We start from the raw sequence: 26,480 nt of genomic DNA, 5'->3' as shown, positions 1-26,480 counted from the left end.
CGTCTCCCCGACGCCGCCCCTGCCACGTTCCCCGGCGGCCGCGGGCCCTCCCAGGGCGCTGTGCCATGGGCCTTCCCGACCCCCACGTCCTCCTCCTGGCCTGGCCCAGCCCCGGGCCCCGTCCCGAACTCCGGCCCCAGTTGCGGGTGGCGGCGGCGGCGGCGGCGGCGACACGTTTCGGCTCACTCCGAGGCCGTTCCCCAGACTTCCCTCACAACAGCCGGGGTAACCCTACCTGCCCGCCCTCAACCAACATGGCGGCGGAATGGCTACACCGTCCCTCTGTTTGTTCCCTCCCTTTCCATTGGTTACCTAATCAGGGCTCAGCCAGCAAGATCCGCTGTCATTGGTCAAGTTTATGCTGGTGGGCGGGCTTTGGACCACCTCGCGTTTGATGATTGGTGAATGCAAGAGGAGGGCGGGAAGCCTGAGCGGCGGCTGCTAGAGCGCAGAGCAAAGGCGAGGATAATGGACAGCACGGATTGGCGAGGCGGCCGCGAAGGAAGAGGGCCCGGATGTGAGTGGCGCGTGTGATTCGGCGAAAAGGGAAGGGGGGAGGGGCCAGGCTCGAGGTTTGTTGTTAGGGTCTGTTGTCAGGCAGGGGCCAATCAGGGCGGGGGGTGGGAGCAGGTGGGTTATCGGGCCTGGAAGGCGGAGCGGGCTGGGAGCCGCCGCTGCAGGTAGGAGGGGCGGGAACGGCTTCGGGTCCGTCCCTCGCGCTTGGGCTGAAGGGGTATGAGCTGGGAGGTCCCGGTTCCCATCCCCGGACCACATTCCCCCTTTCGCCGCCGGGCTCTCCCCTGGCCGGGGACCCAGTGGGGGAGGTGGGAGAAACCCTCGTTCACCCCTTCCCCGGCCGGGGACCCCGTGGGGGAGGTGGGAGAAACCCTCGTTCACCCCTTCCCCGGCCGGGGACCCAGTGGGGGAGGTGGGAGAATCCCTCGTTCACCCTTTCCCGGCCGGGGACCCAGTGGGGGAGGTGGGAGAAACCCTCGTTCACCCTTTCCCCGGCCGGGGACCCAGTGGGGGAGGTGGGAGAATCCCTCGTTCCCCCCTCCCCTGGCCGGGGACCCAGTGGGGGAGGTGGGAGAAACCCTCGTTCCCCCCTCCCCTGGCCGGGGACCCAGTGGGGGAGGTGGGAGAAACCCTCGTTCACCCCTTCCCCGGCCGGGGACCCAGTGGGGGAGGTGGGAGAATCCCTCGTTCACCCTTTCCCCGGCCGGGGACCCAGTGGGGGAGGTGGGAGAATCCCTCGTTCACCCTTTCCCCGGCCGGGGACCCAGTGGGGGAGGTGGGAGAAACCCTCGTTCACCCCTTCCCCGGCCGGGGACCCAGTGGGGGAGGTGGGAGAAACCCTCGTTCACCCCTTCCCCGGCCGGGGACCCAGTGGGGGAGGTGGGAGAAACCCTCGTTCACCCCTTCCCCGGCCGGGGACCCAGTGGGGGAGGTGGGAGAATCCCTCGTTCACCCTTTCCCCGGCCGGGGACCCAGTGGGGGAGGTGGGAGAATCCCTCGTTCACCTCTTCTTTTGTAGGGGTCCCTGTGGGACGTGGACCCTTGTTCTCCCCCACTTGGTACCTGCTGTGGTTTAAATTGAACCACAATTCTGGTTTATTGAATAATAAAATTGCGGGGAGGGGAGTTAGGCTATGGAACCCCTAGTGCTCAGAGTGTTCAAGCTCATTCAAGGAGATCTGTGCAGAGCCATTGGGAGCCTCAGGGGAAGCTGTAAATGTGGCTCCACCCAGTGAGGGGTTTGAGGGATTTATGCAGAATAAGCAGAGTGGAGCTACTTGCCTAGATATGCTGTCACCATTGGAGAGAGTTTATGAACACGTCTGTCCTCCCTGGACCCCTGTGGTGAGGGGAGCCTTATAAACATGCTCAGCTACCTTATGTGTCACCAGAGAGAAGTGGATGTGAGTGGGCAGGTGGTAAATACTAGTGTGGGATATTACTCTGTCCCCAAAGTGATAGGGGTTATCAGTCAGTAGTAATAAGAAAAAGCTGTCACCTTCATTATGCTTCTGTATGTGAATTGACGGATAACTCAAAGGTTTAAAATTCATTTGCTTAACAGCAGTGGCTTCCTAATAAAGGTGGAGTAGAACTTGGCTCAGTATGTTTAGGGATATTTTTTGATAACCTGTTAAGTGGTTGCCTAGTAGGCTTCCTTCCTTGTGCTAGTTATGCTTATTTGTAAACATCCTTAGGACCTAGTCATTGAACTGTTCTAATTATTTTAATAATAATAATTAGTGTGTGACTAACCTTGTTTAGCTATAGAGTAATCTTACTGAATTGAGCCTTGTTTTGCTTTTGCTTTTGAAAGCTGGGAGGTGGGATCTTTAGCATACACTAGACCAGGTTTTGATGGCCTTTCTTCATTTATTGTTGTTATAATTATTATTATTATTGTTGTTGTTGTTATTATTATTATTATCATAGCACATAAGAGCTCCAGTAATTGACCAGAACTCTATTGGGCTAGATATTGTACAAACCAAACAAGATGAGCATTACACCTGTGCACTGAAAGTGTGTTATGTTTGATTCTGTGGCATCACAAGAACTTGCCATAAACATAAAGCTTTTTTTTGTTTTCATTTTCCAGGCAAACATCTCACTGATATGGACCAAGAAGACTAAGTCAGAACTCAAGATCTGGCCTGTTGATGGGAGGATACTGGCCACTGTTCTGGATACAATAGAATAAAATTTTTGAAGGGAATTTTGTTAGTCTGAATGTGACTGAACAGAATAAACATCAGAAACTGAGGCCTGGGGGGTTGAGCCCCACACAAATCTGCAGAGTGAATCTTTGTTGGGTGAAAAGGGGGCATTTTGACGGTGGCCATCAGAAAGCAACCAAATAAGGAAATGGCGACTTCTGTTGCCACCAAGACAGCTTGGAAGCTGCGTGAGTGTCTTTCACAGTGTTCTCTTGTCTTATGTTAAATTTTTCGGTTTGAAAATTGGGGAAAGGGGAGAGACTTCTGGTTCTGTCTTGTGGTATGACTGAAATTTTTCCAAGGAACTGCTTTCCCTTTCTAAGATGACCAAAAAAAAGAGTCTTTTTAAAGTCAGGTTGAGGCCCGGGGGGTTGAGGACAAAAGAGAGACTTTAGAATGGTTAGACAGGGCTTCTGAACATCCAGCCAGGATTTCTTAAGGACGTAATTGGAGATCGATCCAGGAGCTACATCCCTTTGGGACTGGCAGTGATGATGATAATGCCCCCTCCTTTCTGTCTCCAGGAGTCTTTAGATTCCTGTGGTCTGAGGTATTTTGGGTCGTCAAATCTCTTTTTCCCCTGAATTTCAGGTGTGTAACAACCTGTTTATTCTTTAATGCATTACAAGAACAGCTGGGGTAGAGATTGGAACGCTTATAAAGCCAAGCCTGCCATGGCTTGTTCCCCACTTCCTCATGTCATGTCATTATTCCTCACGTTTAATGTCATTATTCTTTTTGAATAGCCTTCTGTTGCTATCTCTATCATAGCTACAGGAAGAGTAGATTCTCAGATTGCTGGAGGAAGGATGGCGAGATCATTATAAAATCTGCGTGTCCTCTTCTGTTGATTATGTCTCTCGGTTTGGCATAAAAAATTCTTGAGAGGCAGCAAACTTCTATTTTTAATTGATCTTGCCTCCAAAGACAGTCATAAAGCTGCTCCTAAATGTCCAAGAGAGAAACACAGAAAATGCTTCCTTTACCCATGTTGAAAATTTGTTGTGAGGTTTCAGTGGGTAAGTAGTAGAAGTATGATGTAGCTGATTGCAAATATGTGTTCCAGGCTGACTATTTATTTGAGGCCTGAGAAGGTAGCCAGTCTGGGTCATTCTATCTTTAGCACAACAGTGTTGATAAGAGTTAGCTGCTGTATATGAACAAAGCCTGATTAGCAACATCTCATACTGTATACCAGGCATCAGTGGGTGCTTCTAGTCATATTTTCTGAAGCAGCAAAACATTTTTGTTACTTCCACCTTCCCTCTCCCTACCTGCCCCAAATTCTGAAGTTTATGGATAACTGGAAAAGACAGCACTTGATCAGTTTTAAATCTCCATCCCACTTCATTCAGCATCTGTACCTGTAATTTTGATGTTTAATATCAACATGTCCTACTTCATTTAGTTTGACCTTTTGGAGTAGTAATTGTTCAAGTGCTAGGAAAAAGGTGTAGCTGGGATGATTAGGGATGCAAAGATTGCTGAAGCAATGCGTAAGTAGCTAATGAGAGAGCATCTCATGAAGGGCTTGTGGGCTTAGGGAAGAAACTCAGTATTTCCGAGAGTGAAAGCTTTGCTGCCAGTTTTTTAAAGATGGCATAAAAATTGTAATTGAATGCTTATAGTTGGGTTTGGGAGCTTCCACAATTACTGTTAAAGCTAATACATTATTAATAAAAGATTAAAAGGGTGCATTGTGAATATCCATGTTTCCCAACAAATTCAGAACTTGCACCATCCAATCTAAAATAGTTACCATTTGTCCCTTCATACCAAAGGAGGGTTTGTGTAACAGTATTGTATGTGACTTGGAGCTGCATATGTTGACACATGCTCTGGTTTAGTATTGTCATATAGAATATAGGTCTTTCATTATACTGCAAGTACCTGCTCAGCAAATGTCCCTTTCTCATTTAATTAATAATCTAATTAAAAGTGTAACATAAAAGACATTTCTCTAGCTGATGTGAAAGTTATGTTGTTTCACTTTCAGTAAGGTGCTTTGAGATCCTTAGATCAAAGAGCATGTAATTATTCCTGCCCTCTGACATCTTGAATATTAGTGGCATTTGTTGTGAGTCGCTTCACACCTAATTATCGGAATGAGGGCTGGATTGGTTATTAGCTAGCATTTTTACAAATGTTTCTTAATCATTACATATACAAATCTAATTGTCTTTAACTTTTAGCTTTGGTATCAAGTAATTGGTAAATACAGTTGGCAAAAAATTAACAATCTGGTTGTATTTTAAAATGTGCATTAATGTAAAACAAACAGCTCTGGATCTTTACAGTGGGAATTCTCCAGAATCTACTAGGTTTGTTTGGGCTATCTTCTCGCCTAGCTTTTATGAAAAGCTACTGTAATTCCCCCCTTGCCCCCACCTTTTTAGTTCTTCCTCATTCAACCCCTCTAAAGTATATTTGTGTCCATGCCTCCAATGGGGATATCTTTGTCACTGCCCCATATTGCCTGCATTGCTCACCTTTGCCTACATAATATGCTGAGAATATAGGCAAAGTTTCTGCCAAAGCTCAAGTGTAGAAGGGAGCTCCACCCACCCCAAGTGCTGAGTCTGATTTTTCTCTGTAAGGTAGCATACTGTTACTGCAGACCTGCCAGTTGATCTCAGGTAGCTCAGCTAGGACAGTCTTAACTTTTGCTTCCATCTAGAACAATATTAGGGGGCCTTCCTTTAAATGAGTGGAAGGTGCTTTGTATTATGCAAACTTCTGAGACTGTTGATCTTGCCAGGAGAGTTCATACAGGTACAGATAATAAATTAGCTTCCATAAGGAGCATGCTGGAACCAAGCAAATTATTTTGTTTTAAAGGCTAGCTACTGAGTTACTATTAATAAGATAATGTAATTACTGTAAATCATCTTGAGACTAGGGAGGGCTGGTGAAGGTTGATTGGCACATGTCACAAAGCATAGCAGATAGGGCTAACAGGGGCTTCTGCAAACAAGGTAAATAGTGTAGTTTCTTATCTGAACTCTAGGTCATTGCAGTTTGCCAAGTCAAAACTGGGAGGTCTTTCTGTGGAATGAAGATTTCTAGGGGAAGAAAGTGACTGTAGCTGAGAAATGAGGTAGTGAAATATTTGTTGTGACTGTTTGCTTTATCTTGTGCAGAAGAGATCACAGCTCATAGCAGCAATGTGTCCTCACTGGTACTGGGCAAAAGTTCAGGTCGGCTGCTGGCAACTGGCGGAGATGACTGTCGGGTCAATTTATGGTCAGTTAACAAGCCCAACTGCATCATGGTAAGAGGTGGCTCTTTTTTTATTTGCATGTGGGTAGGTTGGGGGAGGAGGCAATTGGTCTGCATTCTGAGTGCCAGAGAGTCTGGTGATATCTGTGTAAAAACAAAGCAAGCAGTCCTGTAGCACCTTGAAGACTAGCAATGTTGTTTGTTAGGTGGTGAGTTTTCCTGGGAAAACTCCACTTCTTCAGATATGGAGCAGAACTGAGAGAAAGTTGAGGAATCAGCTAAATATAAACATTAAAAAGGAGGCAGGAGCAGGGAGAGGAAATGGGGAAGAGAGAAGAAAACCCCTCTGGGAAGTGTCAAATTAAGTGGGATGTTGCCATCCCTGTGAATATCAAAGGTGGGGAACTTGTCCTAGTAATGCATAAAATGATTGTTCATTGAGTCCCTGGTGATAGATATCTAACTTGAAAATAAATTTCAATTCAGATATCTCCCTTTGTAATCTAGTGTTAAAATCTCATTATTGTAATACACAGACCATTAAGTCATTAATTGAGTGTCCTGCCAAGTTAAAGTGCTCATTTACTGGTTTATGCCTAATGTCTGATTTGATTGGATATGTGGTAATATCTAGTTATGAATTCCTCAACTAGGTTTTACCAGTCTTTCTCATCTTGTTTGGAATGCTACAAACACAGTAAGCTAACTTTGGTGGGCTAATGGTGGCCAGGATGCAGATGAAAGTGACATTGTTCCCTCATCTCAATGACTCTAAATGAGCTGTAGCTCTCTTCCCATTCCCTGTTCAGGCCCAACTGTGTGACAGTGGCCTTCAAAGATGTCAAGGATATAAAATGAGTGACATTTAATAAAATAGAAATGGAAAAATTTAAAGATACTGAAGAAATTAATCATGACCCTGGTTTCTTGATTCATCAACTCTTACTGGGGAGATTGCCAGCTGCATGGGGAACAGAGGTAATTATAATTAGTGGTATTCATTGACTAAGGTGATAAGAACAGAAGCAATATTTAGGAGGAGTTCACAGTTGATTGACCATGTGGAGAGGGCAGTAAGATGCTGTGTTTCTGTATCCTCATAGATCTTTCTTATTCGCCACCTGCTTAAATGTATAATTCTTAATTTTTTATCCCTCTCAACTATAGGCATTTCTTCTTTTTCCTCTCTGCTTACCTTTTCTTCTTTATGGTGTTCCCTCTGTTCTCCAAGATGTTACCTATTCCGTCTGTCACTTTTCTGTTCTACTTCCTGTTGATTTTTCTGCTCTTTCTTTTTAAAACCACATCTTTTCTTCAGCCTAACACAAGCATAACCCTGAAAGGTACACTCACTTTGGTTCCTTCCTCACTCTCCCACTGAGGATAAGCTGGAGCTCATCCAAGAAGTCTCTCACTGAATTCTTGAAAGTTTTATTAACATGTGGGGGGCTTGGAGAGAGCAGTGCTCTTGGTTTTGTGTCTTTTGGTCAGCGACAAAGCAGGCATCACTTCTCTCTGTAGAACTGCTGAGTTGTGGCTGTGCGGTTGGGGGAAATATCACTAGCTACTGAGTGCAGGGTGACTAGATCCTTGTTTCCAGTGAAAAACGAACACAATCCTAGTTGGTAACCAATGGGAACTGTCTCTCAAAACAAGGACAATCCAGCATATCTGACTACCTTTAACATCTGTCCTAGCATTTGCTCAGATGGTACTTATTGGGCCTGCAGTTTTTTCCAGCTTGCAGACTATTAAAGGCTTAGTTTTATGACGAGCTTGTGTTACAAGTGATGAGGTGTGCACCCTGGAATTGGGACACATCCTAAGACAGGATGCACTCTCAGTTGCATCAGATCCACTGCTGACCAGCATTTGCCTGTGCATAAAACTGCATCAGGACATTGTGCTGACTTGAACAAGCACCAGGCAGGGAGAAGCTGTGCACAGCACTTTAAAACAGATTGTAATAAGAATGAAGCTTCCGCAAAAATATGAATTCATGTGAAGCACATGCCAGTTACAAAGGCATCTGAGCATTCATCTGTGCTGCATCCTGCTTTGATGTTGGATTTGGATGTTGGAGTGGTGGGCTAGAGACACTTGGTGCAGGAAAACAGTTGAGTAGAGTGAAAAGTGGAAGAAGAAAGTTTTCATATTATTTCCTCTCCTCTCCCCTTCACTGCCCCCCGCCCCCTGGCTTTCATGTGACCTGGAATTTCTCAGGACATGGGAAGAGGACTGAACAGATGCAAGAAATCTCTGGCCCTTATGGGCAGTGCTATACTTCCTTTCTAGAGGATTTAGCAGCGTATCTGGGGAATCTGCATGGTGAGGTCCATGTCGTGAAGCCAGAGCACTATCCTTCCTCAGAAGGGCATAAGATTAGTTAGAAGGCAGGTAAGACTGGGTATCTCCATCCCATCAGTTGAGGGCAGAGAGAGCTGCAAGCTCGTTTTGAACTGTGGTGGTGTTACTAGCAAAGTTTCTAAAGATTTGCCTGGGTTTTCCAGGGAAGAGAGAAGTCAGACCCTAGTATAAAAGATCTCCTCAAAGGGATGCCATTGTTTGTTTGCTCTGAAATTCACTGTTAGAACTTGATTTGCTAGGATCCCCAATATTCAAGTCTTTGAGAAGAGGGGAGGCAAGTCACTTAAGCCTTGTAATCCCTGATTTGGGTCAGTTCTCTGTTGCACACAGACCTTTAACAGTTGTAATGCTATAGAAGAGCAATTCCAAGCATAAACTGAAAAAAGATCCAGGTGAGTTTGAATTTGTCACGGCCTGGTATTGACTTAATAAATGTGTAGGGTAGAGAGAGCTAAATTGAATTATTCAAGGGAACCATGCTAAGGACAGAGGAAGGAGAGGATGGAATAATGAGGATTGCTTAATGGTACCAAAATATCTGTAACAACACACATTAATTTGATTATTAGAGCTGCTCGGTAGTTTTAGGTTACATATTTCAGGACATGGGCATGTTAATTAAATTATCTATTGCATAATATTTATATAGTCAAGTTAATAAGCACTTCCAGACCCTTGAGGATGAAAGGCATTGCATATGTTTGAGTGGTGGTTGCATGGTGCATCACGCTAATGGGGTGGTGTTGGCAAAGCACTGCTGGTGTGGTAGCTAACACTGACTAGTGGCATGTACTGCTTTACTTGAAAACCTTCTCACAACCAATCCTGCTTATACTATAAGCACAGCTGTGGTTTTGAAACTAATGCATGACATTCCTCTGACAATGACAAACATAGTGTAGTTGCCTGTACAGTATATTTTTCACAACATAAACATACGTTGACCTAATTTGTATGTTTACCTCTTGACTTATGTTTTTATCAGTGTGGTCTGGAAACTTGTGGGCAACTGTCTCCTTGTGCCTCAGCAACAGATATAGTGCTCAGAGGATATGCATATAGAGCAATACCTGCAGTAATTGTGAGGGGCAAGGGAGCCAGTGCATTGTGGGATGTTATACCACACTGAAAGCAGACAGGAGGGAGGATCAGCCAACTTATCTGTGCACTTAGGAGATCCTGTCCCTGCTGCAGAATAGCACGCATCCCAGATAAGGGTAATACCATGTGCTAGCATAGGTCTTTTCAGTGTTGCACCTCCACTGTGCTGACTGCTTCTCTTGATGTTCCTTGCAGAGCTTATCAGGCCATACAACACCCGTGGAGAGCGTGAGGATCAACACAAATGAAGAACTCATTGTTTCAGGATCTCAGTCAGGATCCATTCGAGTTTGGGATCTGGAAGCTGCCAAAAGTATGTTTCCATTCTCCTTTGCATCTTCCATTTAAGTCAGCAGCAGTGCTTTATGAATAAGCACAGCAAAGTGGTGCAAACTTTTGGGAAATTCTTATGCCACATATCCCCCAACCTGGGGAGGTCCTGATTAGGAAGGTCAAAAACCGGGATAGGCCCTGTCAAGAGATAGTGAGTGTTCTTTTCACCTCGCAGCCAGTGATGGTGTTAGAATGATTTGGAAACATCTGCTGAAGCTGTGTTATGCATGTATATACATTTTGTTAAGTTGTAAGTGTTCACACAATAGTTGCATGGACGTACCTAGTCTCATGTTGAGCTTGATTTGGCCTGTGCATTTCTGACAAATTCATGTGCAAGTAGTCATTGTAGGTCACCTGCCAGTAATCTGCAGTAGATGAAACAGGACAAGTTATTAGAACATTGATGGAGTAAGTTATGCTCTTGAGTCCAGTCAATTGAAGGCACGTTTTATAAATAAAAGGTTAATATAACAGCCAGAAGAGAGTCACTTGAACATCTCAGCCAAGAAATATATTTTTCCTGTTTCCCCTCTAGGTATCTTCTTGTCGCTTGCATTCGTGTTTGCTAACTGTATGACACAGTGAAGTTTTTTAATTTGAGTCGCAGCTTGGGGCCTTAGGACCACTATGAAAGGTCTCTAACTCAAGGAATTTCAGTCAGCACATCTGAACCCAAAGGCTTCTGGACCGATCCATTTAGTGCAGTTTCTGTGTGTTGCTGAAGTAGACTCAAAAGCATTTCCGTAAAGTGATGTACATCTCACAATTCGGAGGAACTACATCTGTATTCCTCCTCTCTCCTGTATTTCTCCCATCCTGACTGGGGTTTTTACAGGCTGTCCAGTTTATACAGGACTAAGCTGTGCAATTGATGGCTAGTATAAAATATGAGTCTGTTTTTAACAGTTGGAAGCAACGTGGCTAGACTTATGCATTGTCTGGGGAAAATTAGCACTGACTAATGGATTTTTTCCTCCCTCTCTGTGCTACTTATTCTTTTCCAGTTCTTCGTATATTAATGGGTCACAAAGCAAATATCTGCAGCCTGGATTTCCATCCATTTGGCAGCCTTGTAACTTCTGGGGCCCTGGACACTAATATTAAAGTAAGGCCTATCATTCTGGAAGTCCCCTCTTTATTCCGTATGCATGTGCGTGTTGGAGTGTCAAGTCTCTTTTGGCAGCAAAAATGATTGTCCTGGTGGGGGTTTGTAAAGCATGAGTTGCATGTTTGCGAGGAGGTGTGTTCATAGATGCTTGTGTAATTTCTGCTTTTAGTCTTATAATTGAAATGTGTCTTAGTATTACGAATCTGATTTCTCTTTTAGTATTTATGGCGTATTTCTCAAGTCTCTTGGCGTTAGATGCCAAAGAAACTTGGTGTCAGCGGGTGCAATACTGCTGAAATCAATGGGGCTGTGCCTACTCACATTAGGTCTGCATTTGGCCCTAAGAATTTAGGATTCCTGGGATGAAATGTCTTGCCAGCAGTTTCTCTCACTGCGCAGCTTAAAGCTGTAACTTGATTCCATGCAATTCCTACCTGGCTGGAGGGTGTAAAGAAATATACCTTACATGGGTTTGTGTTTTAGCAGCCCTTTTAACTGCTGTAACCATACTATGGTGTTTATGAACTCTGTAGGAGGGAGAACTGTTATTCTGTTGTGACTTTCAGGGTCCTTCTTAACTAGTTCTAAGCACATTTTTTGTTTCTCTTTCCTGTAGCTCTGGGATGTAAGAAGAAAAGGCTGTGTCTACACTTACAAGGTAAGAGTGCTTTCTTGCCCTCTGGGGGATAGGTGAAGGAGATTCACTCTCTCTCTCTCTCTCACCCCACCCTTCCTGTGAGAGGATCTCCTAGAATTAATTTATCGATCCCTTAGCATGCAAATTGATCTGATGTGACCTGTGGAGTGCGTGCAATGATGATAAATGGCCTGACCACTTGTGCAAGCCTGATTCAATAGAAAGGCTGCAAGAAATAATCAGCAAAGGAGTAAACTTAATATGTGTTCTCTGGTGTCAGTAGTGTTTGAAGAGCATCCCATGAGTGAGTGTGCTGTGGGCAATGCAGTCTGATTCATAGTACACTGATATATTGACCTCGTGTTGGAGACTGTTGAAGTCATTGTCTTGCTTTGCCGCTGTACTGTGCAGTCTTGGATACTGTAATCAGCTTTACTGGATATTATTTTGTTACAAGCAAAATATATAATATGGAAAGAGGGAACTAGGATTTCCTTAAGGGCACAAAGAAGATGCAAAGCCACTGTAAGCAGCATATGCTTGTTTTTTTAGGGTCACACACAACCAGTTAGATGTCTTCGATTTAGCCCTGATGGGAAGTGGGTAGCATCCGCTGCTGAAGATCACACAGTAAAGGTATGGTATTTATTGTCCAGATTGTGGCAAGAGCTGCTGCCCCCCAGGACATGTGGAAGGTGAGGGGGGATGTGTTTTTACTTGGCATTGCCAGTTCTTACCCCACCTCTCCTGCCTCTCATCGTGCAGTGATGTGAGTCCCTTGCTTTTGCACATAAGTCTCTAGCAGGGCAAAACAAGCAGAAATGAGGTGTGGCTGAGTTCAGTGTAATTTCTTACTGTCCAACAGACCAGGCAGTGTCCTGCTTCTAACAATTCAGAGTACGTTGACTGGTAGGTGAGTTCTACCTGATGCTGACAGTGAATGCTCAGTTGTCAGTTGGATGGTTAACCATGGGCTTTCTTCAAAGCGCTGTCAGGGATGCAGCTCACTGAATGCCAGAAAAGAGAAGTGAGAAAAGTATCTGATCTAGCAGCCACTCATCAGTTTCTTCTGATCTGGTATGGAAGGTTCTGGGCAATGTGCTGGCTTCATTTACAATCTCAGCTCAAATGGGCTTGTCAATCATTGCACCCACAATTTATATATAAGACAGATGTAGTGAAAAGTTGATCCCTGTAGTAAGAATACCATGCAACACACCATCGTTTAAAAACTCCTTATTTTAATTACTGACCACCCCTCCCACAAACCCAAACCCCCTGAGTCTCTGTATTTTCTTGCCAGTCTCCAGCTATCATAGAAGTTATTTGAGAAATCTCCAAATGAAAACCCTCTGTCTGCTTGAAACCCCTAGTAGACCTGGTCATGTCTTTCACAACCAGAAGCAGGCTTGGGGGCTAGCAGATTTCCAGTGGGGAATGATCCAGGGTAGCTAAATCCTCTCTGGAGTCTTTCCTTCTTCCAGCTGTGGGATCTGACTGCTGGGAAGTTAATGTTCGAGTTTACAGGACATACGGGCCCAGTAAACGTTGTTGAATTTCATCCCAACGAATACCTCTTGGCCTCCGGCAGCTCTGACAGGTACGTGCACAGAAAGAGAGAGCAGGAATTTTATGCATCAGCTCCCATATCCTTCTGGGAGCATTGCTCTGCATGCAGTGGGATGTGGCAATCCCACTTCCAGAGGAGAGTGACAGCTGCAGCTGGACAGATTGCTCCTGTGATCTGGTGCTGATATGATACCATGCAGTTCCTTCTGTGTTCTCCCAAAATATAAGAGCAACTACTGTCATACTAGAAATCATCAGGTTAGACTTCTGAGTCTCATACTAATGCAGCCGCAGCGCACAGCCTTTCTTCACTGAGTCACCTATGGGTTTGCGTCATTGCTCGATACCTGTGCAGCCAGTAAGCCTGTCCCTTTGCATCAGTGGTGGTATCCAAGCTCTGCTCTAGAGTTACCTGCTCTTGGGTTCATCATTAGCACATAGCAACAAACTGGTGTACATATTACTGTCACATACTAAGGTCACACAATGATCTGGGTCTGTGGCCTGCTAGAATAGTCCAGACTTCCAAGGAGATGTACAGTTGTTCTTCCTTTCATTGTATTTTGCTTATAGGACAGTCAGATTCTGGGACTTGGAGAAGTTTCAAGTGGTGAGCTGCATTGAAGAGGAGGCCACTCCTGTCAGGTACCTTATGTTTGTCTCACTGCATGTCCATATTGCCCTGGTGTGACGGTGTGGTCCAGTTAAAGGGACACGCTGGTACTCAAGGAACACTTAGCTAGGGAAAGTTTGTGCCACTGAAGTTGTAGCTCTGGGACTTTAATGGCTCTTGTCTGGTGTGTTCACTGTTAAGCCTCGTCATGAAGTCCAGTGAAGTTGGATGTTCAGCCCCAGTGGCCTTCAAAGACTCTGTCAGTAAAGTCTTGGCTAAATCTTGGTCTCTTTCCTTTTCCAGGTGTGTTCTTTTCAACCCAGATGGCTGCTGCTTGTATAGTGGCTACCAGGATTCACTGCGTGTGTATGGCTGGGAGCCTGAGTGCTGTTTCGATATGGTCCTGGTGACCTGGGGAAAGGTGGCTGACTTATCTATCTGCAACAATCAGCTGGTGAGCTCCCCTTCTTCAGATGGAGAGTAGAGTCTGAGAAATAACAAATGAAAATTCCTTGGGTTGCTTACTGGGCCTCAGCCTTCTAGCCAGACAGGTCATGGTCTTAATCATAGAATCATAGAACACTACGACTGGAAGAGACCTCGAGAGGCCATTGAGTCCAGCCCCCTGCCCCAATGGCAGGACCAAGTACTGTCTAAACCATCCCTGATAGAAATCTATCTAACCTGTTCTTAAATATCTCCAACAATGGAGATTCCACAACCTCCCTTGGCAATTTATTTTCCACAGTTTGACCACCCTGATAGTTAGGAACTTTTTCCTAATGTCCAAATGCTTATACAGTGTTCCTCAGCAGATCTCAAAATGACAGATAAGTTTGGGGCACCATCATTTTCTCCTCCGGTCATTGCTCGTGTAGTTCCACATGCTGCACCTCTTACCCCACTCCATTTCTCTGCCTTTCTGAGGAAAAAATGTGTGGGAGTTGGGTCTCTGGTCCCTTGTGCAGCCTCCAGTGAGGATACTGTGACACTAAGCATGCAACTCAAAGGACAGTGTTAGCTAGGTTTGAGCCCCAGTGCCAAGAGCATGGCAGGGTGCAGACCATCATCATGAAGAAAACACTTAGGAGGAGCGGCCTTTTGCCTCCCCCACCCCCAGGTGTCATGGGAATAAGGATATAGAGAGGTGACACAACAAGCTCCAGGTCTCCTTATGAAGTACTCACACAGCCATGGTTAGGACCTAGGTTTCCTGAGCTGCACTCCTATTCACAAGCCCCTCTGCCAAGCTGTGCAGCTGTGTGGCATATACACATGGTGCACTTTGCCTGTTTGCTTTAAATGAGATCTGAAGTGAAATTGTTGCCTTGCGACAATTTTTGATGACTTCCCCTGGTTGATTCTTCTATCTCTTGAAAACGTTCCCATTTGCTAAGTCCCTTCTGGTCATTATTTGGGGATACCTTGTTTTGAATGGCTTCTCTGCAGTGTTATGCCATAGATTGAAAGAGAATAAACCCTAAGGCCAGGCCAGGGGACCTCAGCTTAGAGGGGCCTGCATTACACCAGACTCCTAACAAGTTGCTTTACTTTCCCTCTTGGCAGATAGGGGTTTCCTTCTCACAGAGTACAGTCTCCTCATTTGTTGTGGACCTCAACAGAGTTGCAAAGTCTGGTTCTGTTCTTCCTGGGCTAATCAAGGATGAGAGGCCTCTGGCTCAGCCCACACCCCCAGGATCCTCCCTTCGACGCATCTATGACAGGCCATCAACTACCTGTAGCAAGCCCCAAAGGTAAGGAAGAACCCTATGGGCTTGGGTGCTTCCCAGTTCCAAAGGCTTTATTGGCATGAGCAGAGAGCTTGGTGCTCTTTTCTGTCTAACATACCCTGCCAGTCTGCTCCTGATGGGGTCTCTCTCATTGGCAGAGTGAAGCACAACTCAGAGAGCGAGAGGCGAAGTCCAAGCAGTGAAGATGATCGGGATGAAAGAGAATCAAAAGCTGAGATCCAGAATCCAGAAGATTACAAGGAGATCTTTCAGCCCAAGAATTCTATCAGTTAGTACCAGACTCTGTTGTCTCCAGGTGGTAGTGAGGTCATGGTTTGGGCACTTCAGAATTAACCAGCTGTAGCAGAAGGGGTGATCTTTGGCTAATTGGTAAGGCCTATGGCTATTTGGAGTTCAGAAAACCTGTGTTTAAAATGCTTTAATATGGACTCTGCTGTACTGTTCTTCTGGCCTCTCTAAGTGCTTGCTGGGTACTCTGGCTCGGTGAGCGTTTGTACTCCAGGAGTGCAGCACGCTTCTTTTCAATGACTGGAATCTCATCTCATCAGAGTTAGCTTTGAACCAGTCGTTCGTGTTTCTGGCTCTTCTTCCAAACACCGACAAGGCCGTGTTGTAAACTGTATCCCTCAGATGTTGCCATTTGGATGTCGCATCGACGCCCCCATGGCCGCTGCGCAGATTTTCCTGGAGGGTCTCTCTGAACTTTTCAGCTTTCTCCAAGTTTTCCGTCTTTCTGGCGTCAGTGCTGGGCCTTCCAGCAGGTTTACAGCGGTACAGCTTCTTGGGTCTCAGCTTGAGCTTGGAGCAAATTAGCGAGCGATCTGTATCGCAGTCAGCACTATGATAGCTGCGTGTCAGAAGGACGTTTTTGAGGTTGTTACGCCTAGTGATGACCACATCTAGTTGATGCCAGTGCTTCGAGCGTGGGTGTCTCCACAACACTCTGTGCTGTGGCTTCGTTTGGAAGAATGTGTTTGTGATGCACAGATTGTGGTACGTGCACAGTTCGAGACGCTGTCCATTTTCATTCATTTTTCCCACACCGAAGTGTCCTAAGCAGGAAGGCCATGAGGCCCAATCAGCTCCAACTCTTGCATTGAAGTCATCCAAGATGTACAGTTGTTCACGAGCAGGTATTTGCGCTACAGCAGCACTAAGCACGTCATAGAACTTGTCTTTTACTTCTGGTGGGGCGTACAGGGTTGGGGCATAAGCGCTGATCAGGTGGACAGGACCGGCGCATGTTTGAAGCGTGATCTGAAGAAGTGTTTCTGATCCGCCCATGACTAAATCAACCATTTGTAGAAGGGTGTTTCTGACAGCGAAGCCAACACCATGCTCTCTGGGTTCTTCTTGGGCTTTACTCTGCCAGAAAAAGGTGTAGTCCTTTTCCTTTAGAGATCCCGAATCTGCAAGTCGCGTCTCTTGCAGTGCAGCGATATCAACTCGGAGCCTTTTCAGTTCCTCATTGATGACAGCGCAGCAGACAGCCAGGCGCTGTGCCAACAACCACTGGCTCCAGTTATGCAGCAGCATCCAGACCTGTGCCGACTTTGGTAATCTCAGAGGAATGTACGAGGGTATGAAGAAGGCATTAGGACCCACCCAGAACAAGATGGCACCTCTGAAATCCAAATCTGGTGAAGTCATCGCTGACAAAGCTAAACAGATGGAGCGCTGGGTCGAGCACTACTCCGAGCTGTACTCACGCGAGAATGTTGTGGTTGACGCAGCCCTCGATGCCGTCGAGTTCCTACCGGTAATGGACGAACTGGATCAAGAACCGACTGTGGATGAACTGAAGACAGCCATCGACAGCATTGCAGCAGGAAAGGCCCCTGGTCAGGATGGTACACCACCAGAGGTAATCAAATGTGCCGCAGACACACTCCTGGAACCCCTGCATGAGCTGCTGTGCCTGTGCTGGAAAGAGGGTGAGGTTCCACAGGATATGCGTGACTCTAACATTGTAACGTTGTATAAGAACAAAGGAGACAGAAGGGACTGCAACAACTACTGTGGAATCTCCCTCCTAAGCGTCACTGGTAAACTGTTCGCTCGCGTCATCCTTGGCAGACTCCAGAAGATTGCTGAGAGGGTGTACCCCGAATCGCAGTGCGGATTCCGTGCAGAGAGGTCTACCGTTGACACGGTCTTCTCTCTAAGGCAGCTGCAGGAGAAGTGCAGGGAGCAGAGAAAGCCACTCTACATAGCCTTCATCTACTTGACCAAGGCTTTTGACTTGGTCAGCAGGGATGGTCTGTTCAAACTGCTCCACAAGATAGGCTGTCCTCCACGATTACTCAAGATGATCCAGTCGTTCCACGAAAACATGAGAGGAACCATCCAATATGACGGCGCATTATCGGATGCTTTCAGAATCAGGAGCAGTGTCAAACAAGGATGCGTGCTTGCTCCGACATTGTTCGGGATCTTCTTCGCACTCCTCCTGAAGCATGCCTTTGGATCTTCAACAGAGGGCATCTTGCTGCACACAAGATCTGATGGGAAACTGTTTAACCTTGCAAGGCTGAGAGCTAAGACTAAGGTGCGAGAAGTCCTCATCAGAGACATGCTGTTTGCAGACGATGCTGCTGTAGTGTCTCACACAGAAGACCAGCTTCAAAAACTGCTGGATCGGTTCTCCAAAGCGTGCAAGGACTTTGGGCTTACCATCAGCCTAAAGAAGACAAATGTACTTGGTCAAGATGTTTGCTGAATCCCCATCAATCAGCATTGACAACTATACGTTAGAGGTTGTCCACGAGTTCGTTTACCTCGGGTCCACCATCACTGACACCCTGTCGTTGGACACTGAGCTAAACAGGAGGATCGGAAGAGTGGTCACAACTCTGTCCAGACTCAGCAAGAGAGTGTGGAATAACAACAAGCTGTACACTCACACCAAAATGCAAGTCTACAGAGCCTGCATCCTCAGCACCCTCCTTTATGGCAGCGAGACTTGGACCCTGTATGCCCGCCAGGAAAAGAGGCTGAACGTCTTCCACTTGTGCTGCCTCAGGCGCATCCTTGGAATGTCATGGAAGGACAGAGTTACCAACACCGCCGTCCTCGAGCAAGCTGGAATCCCAACCATGCACACCCTCCTCAGGCAGCGTTGGCTCCGCTGGCTTGGCCACGTCCACAGGATGAACGATGGAAGGATTCCAAAAGACATCCTGTATGGTGAGCTAGCCTCTGGCAAAAGACCCCCCGGACGCCCCCAGTTGCGTTACAAAGATGTCTGCAAGAGAGACCTCAGAGAGGTAGACATCGAGCTGGACAACTGGGAAGAACTAGCAGACGACCGCAGCAGATGGAGGCAGGGGTTACACAAGGGCCTTCAGAAGGGCGAGTTGAAGATCAGACAGCTAGCAGAGGAGAAGCGAGCACACAAAGCACAATAAGGACTTGCCAGACACCCACTACATCTGCAAGAGATGCAGCAAGGACTGTCACTCTCGTGTGGGTCTTTTTAGTCACAATAGACGCTGTAAATGAAGTCTTAAATTGAAACTTTAAAGGGTGCGATCCATAGTCTGTGCAGACTGAAGGATGCCTACTGCTAATATGGACTCTGAACCCAGGGCTACATTAACAACTTGCTACAAGGCTGGATCTATCCCTCTTAGAGGGAAGCAAATTGCAGTTCCCCTCATTTTCAGTATAGAGGTGTGTCCCAGAAGCCTACGTGGGATGCGTTTCTGCTCAGATCAAGACATGATTGCTTGCTTGTGTGGTATCTCTTATCATTTAGAATTAGGGCAATAGATACTGTACCACACACAACCCATAGATCTCCCATTTTAGATGGATAGGTTAAGTATCTACTCCAAAGCCCAGCTATGAAAATTTAGAAGGCCAGTAACAGGTTAAACATTATATAAGATGTTTTTAAATCTATTAGCAGTAGTTTTATTAACTTTCTTATTGGCGTCATTAATAATACCTTACCTGTTCACATCTTTCTACTTCACTAATCTAATTGATATGTCAGCTTGCTATCTTACTCTGCACTTCACTCCTTTTGAATTATGAGAATTTATTGATCCATTTTGGTACTCCGAGACATGGTGGCTATAAACCTTCATCTGAAACCCAATAATAATGGCATTTAAGCTCCAGAGGAGATTACTCTGTCTCCAGTGTCAGTGACTGTCCTAACCTGCTTCGTTGTTGTGAGTTACACCAGTCCCAAGGCCACTTTTGCTAATCTGTGGCCTTCCCTTTTTTTTTTTTGTAGCTCGAACTCCACCACGGAAGAGTGAGCCCTTCCCAGCCCCTCCTGAGGATGGTGAGTTGAGATTGTCTACCTGAATGCTGGATGAGGCAGGGAAGGGCATCTCGGGACAGGTGGCTGATTCCACAGGAAGCTTCTTGTCTGGAGAAACTGATGCCTTGTACTCTGACGCTTGAGTTATGCAGACCCTTTTCGGAAAACTTTCACTGAAAGGGAGAGAGTGTGACTTTCCCTCTTCCCCTTCTCTCGCTTCAGAGCCTGTTACTGTACAGGAAGCAGTAAAACCCAGCCAAGCTGTGGACATTCAGACCCCACTGCCAAACCAAGAAAATGTACGTACCATCTGAGCCGCTGGTGTTTTTCGACAGCCTCATTCCTAATTAAGTCTGAGCTCCAAGGATTCTGGAGGGTTGCTAATCAATGCACATCAGTGGAGACCATTCAGGGGACACGCTGATCTGAGTAGGGTCAGGTGTAGGGCTGGAGGCCAACTCTCCAGTTTTGGTCCATTTACAAGCAGATTTTTCACTCTGCTACTTTAATTTTGTTTCCACATTTCTAGTTTTGTTTTTCCTCACGCTTCACAGTCTTAAGGGACCTTAAACCAGGGCTCAATTTTATCTGAAGATTGATGGAGCCCCATGGGGTGTGTTTTCCTAGTGCCTATCAATGGAGTATCTCCACACTGTTTGCAATCATCAAATAAACCTTGCAAGACACCTGGGCAACACTTTCTCTCTTGTCATGCCAACAAACTGGTGACTGCTCCAGAAAGAGGCAGCTGAGGGAAGAGGGAGTGAGACCTGGAGCAGTGCATTGCTGCTGTAACTTGTGTTTCGCTTTCTCCTGCAGCCTGACCCAGTTCAGAGACCGCCAATAGCCTCCTCAACCCCTGTGACCAGAGCTGAGCCAGCAGTGATTCCTGCAGCCAGGAATGTTCCCATTGGGCTGAAGGCCTCAGACTTTCTGCCAGTAAGTAACTAGCTGCTTATACAGGGGGTTGGGAGCAAGAGCTAGCAGTGCCCTCGGCCTGGATGGGTTGTGCTCAGTTAGGAGTCAGTATTAGTGCCTGCTCTGATCATACATCCTGCAGGATTGGCTTGTGTTCAGCCTGGGCTCAGGCTGCTACCAAGAGAACACAGAGTAGACAGACCCCTTGAGACTGACTTGGGAGCTGGGTCACCTCTGCAGTAGGGCTCTTCAAAGGATGAAGTCTCTTCGGAAAATAATTATTGCTCTGTGGGTGATTCTGTGAGAACAACAAGAAGTCCTGTGGCACCTTATAGACTAATGTATTTTGGAGCATAAGCTTTCGTTGTCAAAGACCCCCTTCATCAGATGCAAAGCAGGTCTTGGTCCACAAAAGCTTCTGCTCCAACGCATCTGTTAGTCTATAAGGTGCCACAGGACTTCTTGTTGTTCTCCAAGACACAGACAAACATGGCTGCCTCTCTGATATCTGTGAGTCTGTGTTTCAGATCACTGAGTGAGGCCTTTGAGGGACACCGCAGGTCTCACGGGGCCTCTGCTCACTCCTTGTCAGTCATGGGCCCCCTCCCTCCCCAAGTCCTGACCCAGGACCACATGGTACTAGGAGCTGTACAAACAAAGAACAGAAGGACAATCCCTGCCCCAAAGGGCTTAAAGTTCAAGTGGGAGGCAGGTGACAACGGGCGGACACCGAGACTTGGGAGCGCAAAGAGCGAGATCATACCAGTCAGCATGATAGGCAGTGGCCCGGCACACAGGCTTCCTAACATCCGTCAAAGTTTTTCAAAGGCAATGTGGCACTAATCAGTTTGTCTCTTACTTATTTCACTTGCACCTTTGTCTCCCAAGTCTGGGGTCACTTCTAGAATTTCCCAAGGGGAAAGTCCTTCCCTTCTTATTTCAGAGCAAGCCAAGGCGCTCTTCTGATAACAGAATGTGGTCAGATGAAAGGGAGTTTGATGCTTGGCTTGGGTAGGTGCTTTTCTCACTCACGCTGAGGTTCATTCATGCATAGCCCATATTCCTACTGCCGGGGAAGTGGGATTAGACCTAGGAAAGCTGCTCTTTACCCACATCCCCATCTCAAGCCAAAGCATCTGGCTGTTCTGTCACCAGTTGGTCAAAGTTTTCTGTGTCTGTACCTACAGGCTGTGAAAAAACAAAGCCAGTGCGAGATAGTGGATGAGGAAGCCATGTCTCAGATCCGTAAGGGCCATGAGACAATGTGTGTGGTGCTCACCAGCCGCCACAAGAACCTGGACACTGTGCGAGCGATATGGAGTACTGGTGACATCAAGGCAAGGAAATAGGATCTACTGGAGTTTGGGGACAGGTCAGATTTACTCTGTGGGGCGAAGGTAGCAGTTGAACAGACCTTTTCAGGTTGTGGAGACCTGGTTTTGAACCTCCAATTAGAGGAAGATCTGATATCCAAGTGTTGGTTTCTACCATTGCACCTTGGAGTTCTTTTTATGTGATTCAAGAGAAATGGGGGATGAACTCTAGTGTGGCTGAGATGGGAGCTAGTGTAGCTGTGAGCATCCACATTTCCTGTGCAGGGACCAGTGTGTGACTTGATAGGCATGCTGCTAAAATTGTAAGGATGGCTAGTGGCAGCATGTGCTTTTCTACTCTGTGACTATGTCCCTGTGCCTGGGATTTAGCAAGTCGTTCTCATAGTGATCACGTGGGTCTGTTGTTATAACTTTTCTCTGTCTCCTCTCCCCTTGCCTCAGACATCTGTGGACTCTGCTGTGGCTATCAATGATCTCTCTGTTGTAGTGGACCTTCTGAACATTGTCAACCAGAAGGCGTGAGTACTTGTAGCTATTGCATCTGTGTAATGATGTGGCCAGTAGATCTCTTTTACTCTTGGTAGTTCCTTTATCCGATATTGCTAGATGCACACGGCCAGTCTTTCATCTCCTACACTGGCCCTATGGCAGGTCTGTACCCCACTGGTGCAAGACCAGATGTGTTTTAGTCACATCTTTAAGCCTGCAACACTGGTAATCAGGTCTTTGACACTCATTCTTGTCCTGCCTTCATTGTTACTCATCAATGTCTTGTCAGGAAAATGACTGTCCTGTAGAAAAACTTCAGCAAATTCTGTAGTAAATCAACTAGAAATGACCAAAACTGCTATTACGCCACTTTGGCAAGATGCAACAGGGCGGAGTGAGTGAACTCAGCAAAGCACGCTGGGGACATGGCTGAGTTGTTGTGTCTGAATGCATTATTTTGTAGAATCTGAATGCATGCCCTCTTCCTCCTCCAGCTTGTCTCTAGTTCCCTTGGAGTGTGTTCTTTTCTTTCCAGGTCTCTCTGGAAACTGGATCTGTGCACTATAGTCCTGCCTCAGATAGAGAAGCTCCTTCAAAGCAAATATGAAAGGTGAGATGTTCAGGAGGTTACCTCTTTGGAGGAGAAGCGTGTGGAGAGTAGCATTCTTAAGAGGTTTCACTGGGTATTGTATAGCTGATCAATAATGCAAATGCTAGAAAACCATTCTGGGTACAGTATTGCATGGACACAGCATCTGGAAGAGGGGCTGCAGTGACCAATTGTCTGGAGGAGCCCAGGAAAACCAAGAAACTTTGATTGGGGTTACCCAGTACAAGCAGAACATTGAGAGCAGAAGACAGCTTGCTTGTGCATATTTTGAATGACAGTAGCTATGGCAGATCCAGGAACAAGGCTGAGGCAGAATAGCTGGCCTTCAAACATTGAAGGTGCCAAACATTTTTGGAATACTCCACATGGAATGTAGAGCCACGGTTGGGACACAGGATAACCAAAGGAATGAACTGGAGTTGAACATGGTTGAACGCTGGTTGAGATGTTTATTCGTAGAACAGGAGTGCTTGGGTAGGTAGGAGTGGAGTCAAGAGCCAGGTGCTCTGGCTACCATGGACCTGAACCAGGGACCTGAAGTTATGAGGCATTTGGAAGGTCCTGCAAACCCTACAGATGCACAGCAAACAAATGCAGGGTGCCCCTCAAGGAGGGGGCCATGAAAACAGGGATTCTGGAAACTGAGTCTCTTGTGCTGGAACTGAAGGTTGCAGAGCAGAGGTCAAATGTCAGTCTCTGAGTGTGTGCACCTGCCTGGCTCCATCACTTGTCAGCTGTCCAGGCCTCCCCATTGCTTGTCTTTCTCCTTCTCTCTTTTTATCCTTCCTTTCCTGGAGTGTCTTTCGTCCAGGCTAGGGAGGTTTGCTTGAGGACACCAACCTCAGGTTTCTAGGTGAGCTCTAGGCCATGTTCAGGCAGGCAGCGTCAGTGTGGGGCACTGGAAATCAGGTGACAGCTGACCACCTGTGTCTTGTCAGTTATGTACAGACCGGCTGCAACTCCTTGAAACTGATTCTCCAGAGATTCCTGCCGCTGATCACCGACATTCTTGCAGCACCACCATCTGTTGGGGTGGATATCACCAGAGAGGAGAGGTAAGGAGCCTCAGCTGGTGCTCCTGCTCCTCCTCCTGATCATGCTGATTTTTCCTTTGGGCAGATGGGTTGGGTGGACTTGCAGCCCCAACAGTCTTGTTCCTGGAGCTAGACGGGTTGCTTTAAAGCTACGTGGGGTACTCCTCCCCGTTTCACCGTTTGTGCAGTGGGGATGGGGGGTGGGTGGCACCTGCTGAAGGACCAGGCCAGAGAGGCAGGTTCAGGCATGTGGGCCACTACTTTCTTCCCTCTGCATGTGGAGTGTCCCACTACTTCCCGGGCATCTGTAGAAGACAGCAGCTGTCCCTTCAGGCTGTATTCCAGCCCGTCCTGGCTTGGGCCTGGAATTGGCTTCTCAGCCTTCCTCGTCTGACGTGCAGTTCTGCTGAGACGTGGCTCTGTGCAAGTGGCATGTTCTTACCCTGCACAGCTCACGCTTGAGGGAAAAGCAAGCAGAGGAGGAGCTGTTGGCACGTAGCACAGATAAGAGTCCAAGCCCACTGATGCGCCAGTCTCTTCCGGCCACAGAGGTGTAGCTGTTCTTTCCCCTCCCCTCATGTGTCCCCAGGAACCCCAGTGAGTGCTTGCCAGGGATTCACACCCTGCCCTTCTTCTTCCTTCGCAGACTCCACAAGTGCAGACTGTGCTACAAGCAGCTGAAGAATATCAGCAATATCATAAAGAACAAGTCTGGACTGAGTGGCCGCCATGGCAGTGCCTTCCGTGAGCTTCACCTCCTCATGGCTGTCTTTGAGTGACAGTGGCCTACTGCTCCTTCAATATACATAAATACACATGTGGCCAAGCTCCTCTCTGTGCCGTATACACCCCCTCCTCCCCACTCCAGCCAGCTTCCATCTGTCTCACGGGGTCCTTCCCTGTTCCCCAGAGCACGGCAGGGAACTGACGCCCTGCTGGCGAGCTGCCTTCCTGTTCCACCTCTGGTGCCTTGGGGCTGGATTGAAAACCTGACTGTGGGGGAGGGGCCTGAGCAGATGAGGACAGGGCAGCAGAGGCCACACCTTTCTCCAGTTCTTCTGCGGAGCTAACTTAAGTTCAGGTCTGCATCAAACTTTTACCCAGCTCTCTCTCTGCTCAACCATCCCTCTGGTGGGAGTGTTCAGAGCCTGCTGTCACTCTCCTTTCTCCCCCTCCCATCAGCTGCACACGTGTCACCTGACTGAGCCTGCACTGGAGAGGCTGTGGATCAGACCAGCTGGAGCACTTGCATCTGGACCTGGAGGCCTGCTCTGTTTTCCCTTCCCAGCAAGGAGAGATGGAATCCCCTTCCAGGAACTGCTCTGTTTGGGAATTGCTAGTGCAGCAGGGCACCAGAGCTGGCTCTGGGCAGAATGCCCATTCCTAGAGCAGGGACATGGCCAGCGCTTTCCTGCTGGCACCTGGGACCCATCTCTTCCTTGGTGAATTGTCAGAGGATTTGAGCTGGGACTGTATCCCCACTGCCCCCAGAGTCCCCACTTGAAGTCTGTTTCCAGCAGAGGCTGTCTGTAGCCTCCCAGTGAGGGGATTCTTCGGGTCCCAATTAGTGGCTCTGGGCCATGTAGTCTGGTCATGTGGGTGTGGGGCCTACATGAGCTGCTGGTAGATGGGACTTGGCCAGGACTTGCCCTGTGTGTTTGCCTTTGGGAGGGAACTGAGCTGGGAGTGGGTGGCTGGTGAGGGGTATGTGGGCATTTGGATTTTTCAGTAAATGACTGTCAAACCATTGTCCATTTTTCTTTCCTGCAGGGCAGGAGGCTCCTGTGCTGGGGGCTCCCTCCCTGCCAGGGCACACTGGAGCTTGCTGTTCAGGACAGTAACTTACAACTGCTTTTATTAAAAAGATTTGTAACTTATTTGGAAAGTTGTGAAACATCTGAGTCTCCTTAAGCCCCCAAAGCTGTGCCCTGCCCTCTGTCCTGCTGGGCCTGCCACGGGGAAGCAGGACTCAGCAATGGAAACCATACCAGCTGTTGGGTGCTGCTAACTATGTCAGTTCATATGTCAGGGCCAGGTTCAGTCCCTGGAGTTGGAGAGGGCACTACCAAGCTGCAGGTTTTAGGGAATATCTTTCCTCCACTGCCGTATTCCACCCTTTTAAAAGAGATCTCCATTCACAGCTTTTTTCTGACTGTGCCAGTTCCCTTGGCTCACAGGGATCTCCTCCTTTCCCTCAAACGGCTGCTTTGACATCCCCTCTGGGCTCTGTCCTATGACATAGTTAAGGGCCCTACCTGTCAGGTTTTGATGAGGAGCTTAGTGTGGGTTGCAGACTGGAGAGGCGGCACATCTGAAGTACAAGAACCAAGCCCCGAACTTATGTCCAGTTCCCCAGCTCAGTGGAGCAGAAGCAGTGGAAGGTGACCCA

General features: G+C 47.2%; 1 protein-coding gene across 5 annotated transcripts; it reads left to right on the top strand.

The window, feature by feature from the left end:
* Positions 1-630: 630 nt before the first annotated feature.
* On the top strand, positions 631-25,959 carry KATNB1 (katanin regulatory subunit B1). 5 transcript variants are annotated; one of them, XM_075009005.1, is made up of 20 exons: positions 631-680; positions 2,615-2,920; positions 5,873-6,003; positions 9,615-9,732; positions 10,760-10,860; positions 11,480-11,521; positions 12,053-12,136; positions 12,985-13,100; positions 13,643-13,714; positions 13,986-14,136; positions 15,249-15,436; positions 15,571-15,701; positions 19,677-19,727; positions 19,929-20,005; positions 20,526-20,645; positions 21,812-21,961; positions 22,400-22,476; positions 22,983-23,057; positions 23,996-24,112; positions 24,738-25,958. In XM_075009005.1, exons 2-20 carry the CDS (start codon positions 2,881-2,883, stop codon positions 24,868-24,870), a joined length of 1,974 nt encoding a protein of 657 aa, XP_074865106.1. In that variant the 5' UTR covers positions 631-680; positions 2,615-2,880; the 3' UTR covers positions 24,871-25,958. The 5 variants fall into 5 exon arrangements, with proteins under 5 accessions (XP_074865106.1, XP_074865107.1, XP_074865109.1 ...); XM_075009006.1 differs by lacking the exon at positions 631-680 and adding an exon at positions 712-733; XM_075009004.1 differs by lacking the exon at positions 631-680 and adding an exon at positions 1,786-1,919.
* The last annotated feature ends 521 nt before the right edge of the window (positions 25,960-26,480 follow it).

This window comes from Carettochelys insculpta, chromosome 14 (assembly GCF_033958435.1).
Source record: "Carettochelys insculpta isolate YL-2023 chromosome 14, ASM3395843v1, whole genome shotgun sequence".
NCBI lineage: Eukaryota > Metazoa > Chordata > Testudines > Carettochelyidae > Carettochelys > Carettochelys insculpta.
The sequence above is the reverse complement of the archived record's forward strand: the minus strand, read 5'-3'. Positions and strand labels throughout refer to the sequence as shown.

What these genes read in the sequence shown, in the direction of transcription:
- KATNB1 (XM_075009005.1), top strand. Translation starts at nt 2,881, where the DNA reads ATGGCGACTTCTGTTGCCACCAAGACAGCTTGGAAGCTGC. An exon ending in GCTGTGTCTACACTTACAAG is followed by an intron (nt 11,522 to 12,052) that starts GTAAGAGTGCTT and finishes TTGTTTTTTTAG; the next exon opens with GGTCACACACAACCAGTTAG. An exon ending in ACCTGTAGCAAGCCCCAAAG is followed by an intron (nt 15,437 to 15,570) that starts GTAAGGAAGAAC and finishes TCTCATTGGCAG; the next exon opens with AGTGAAGCACAACTCAGAGA.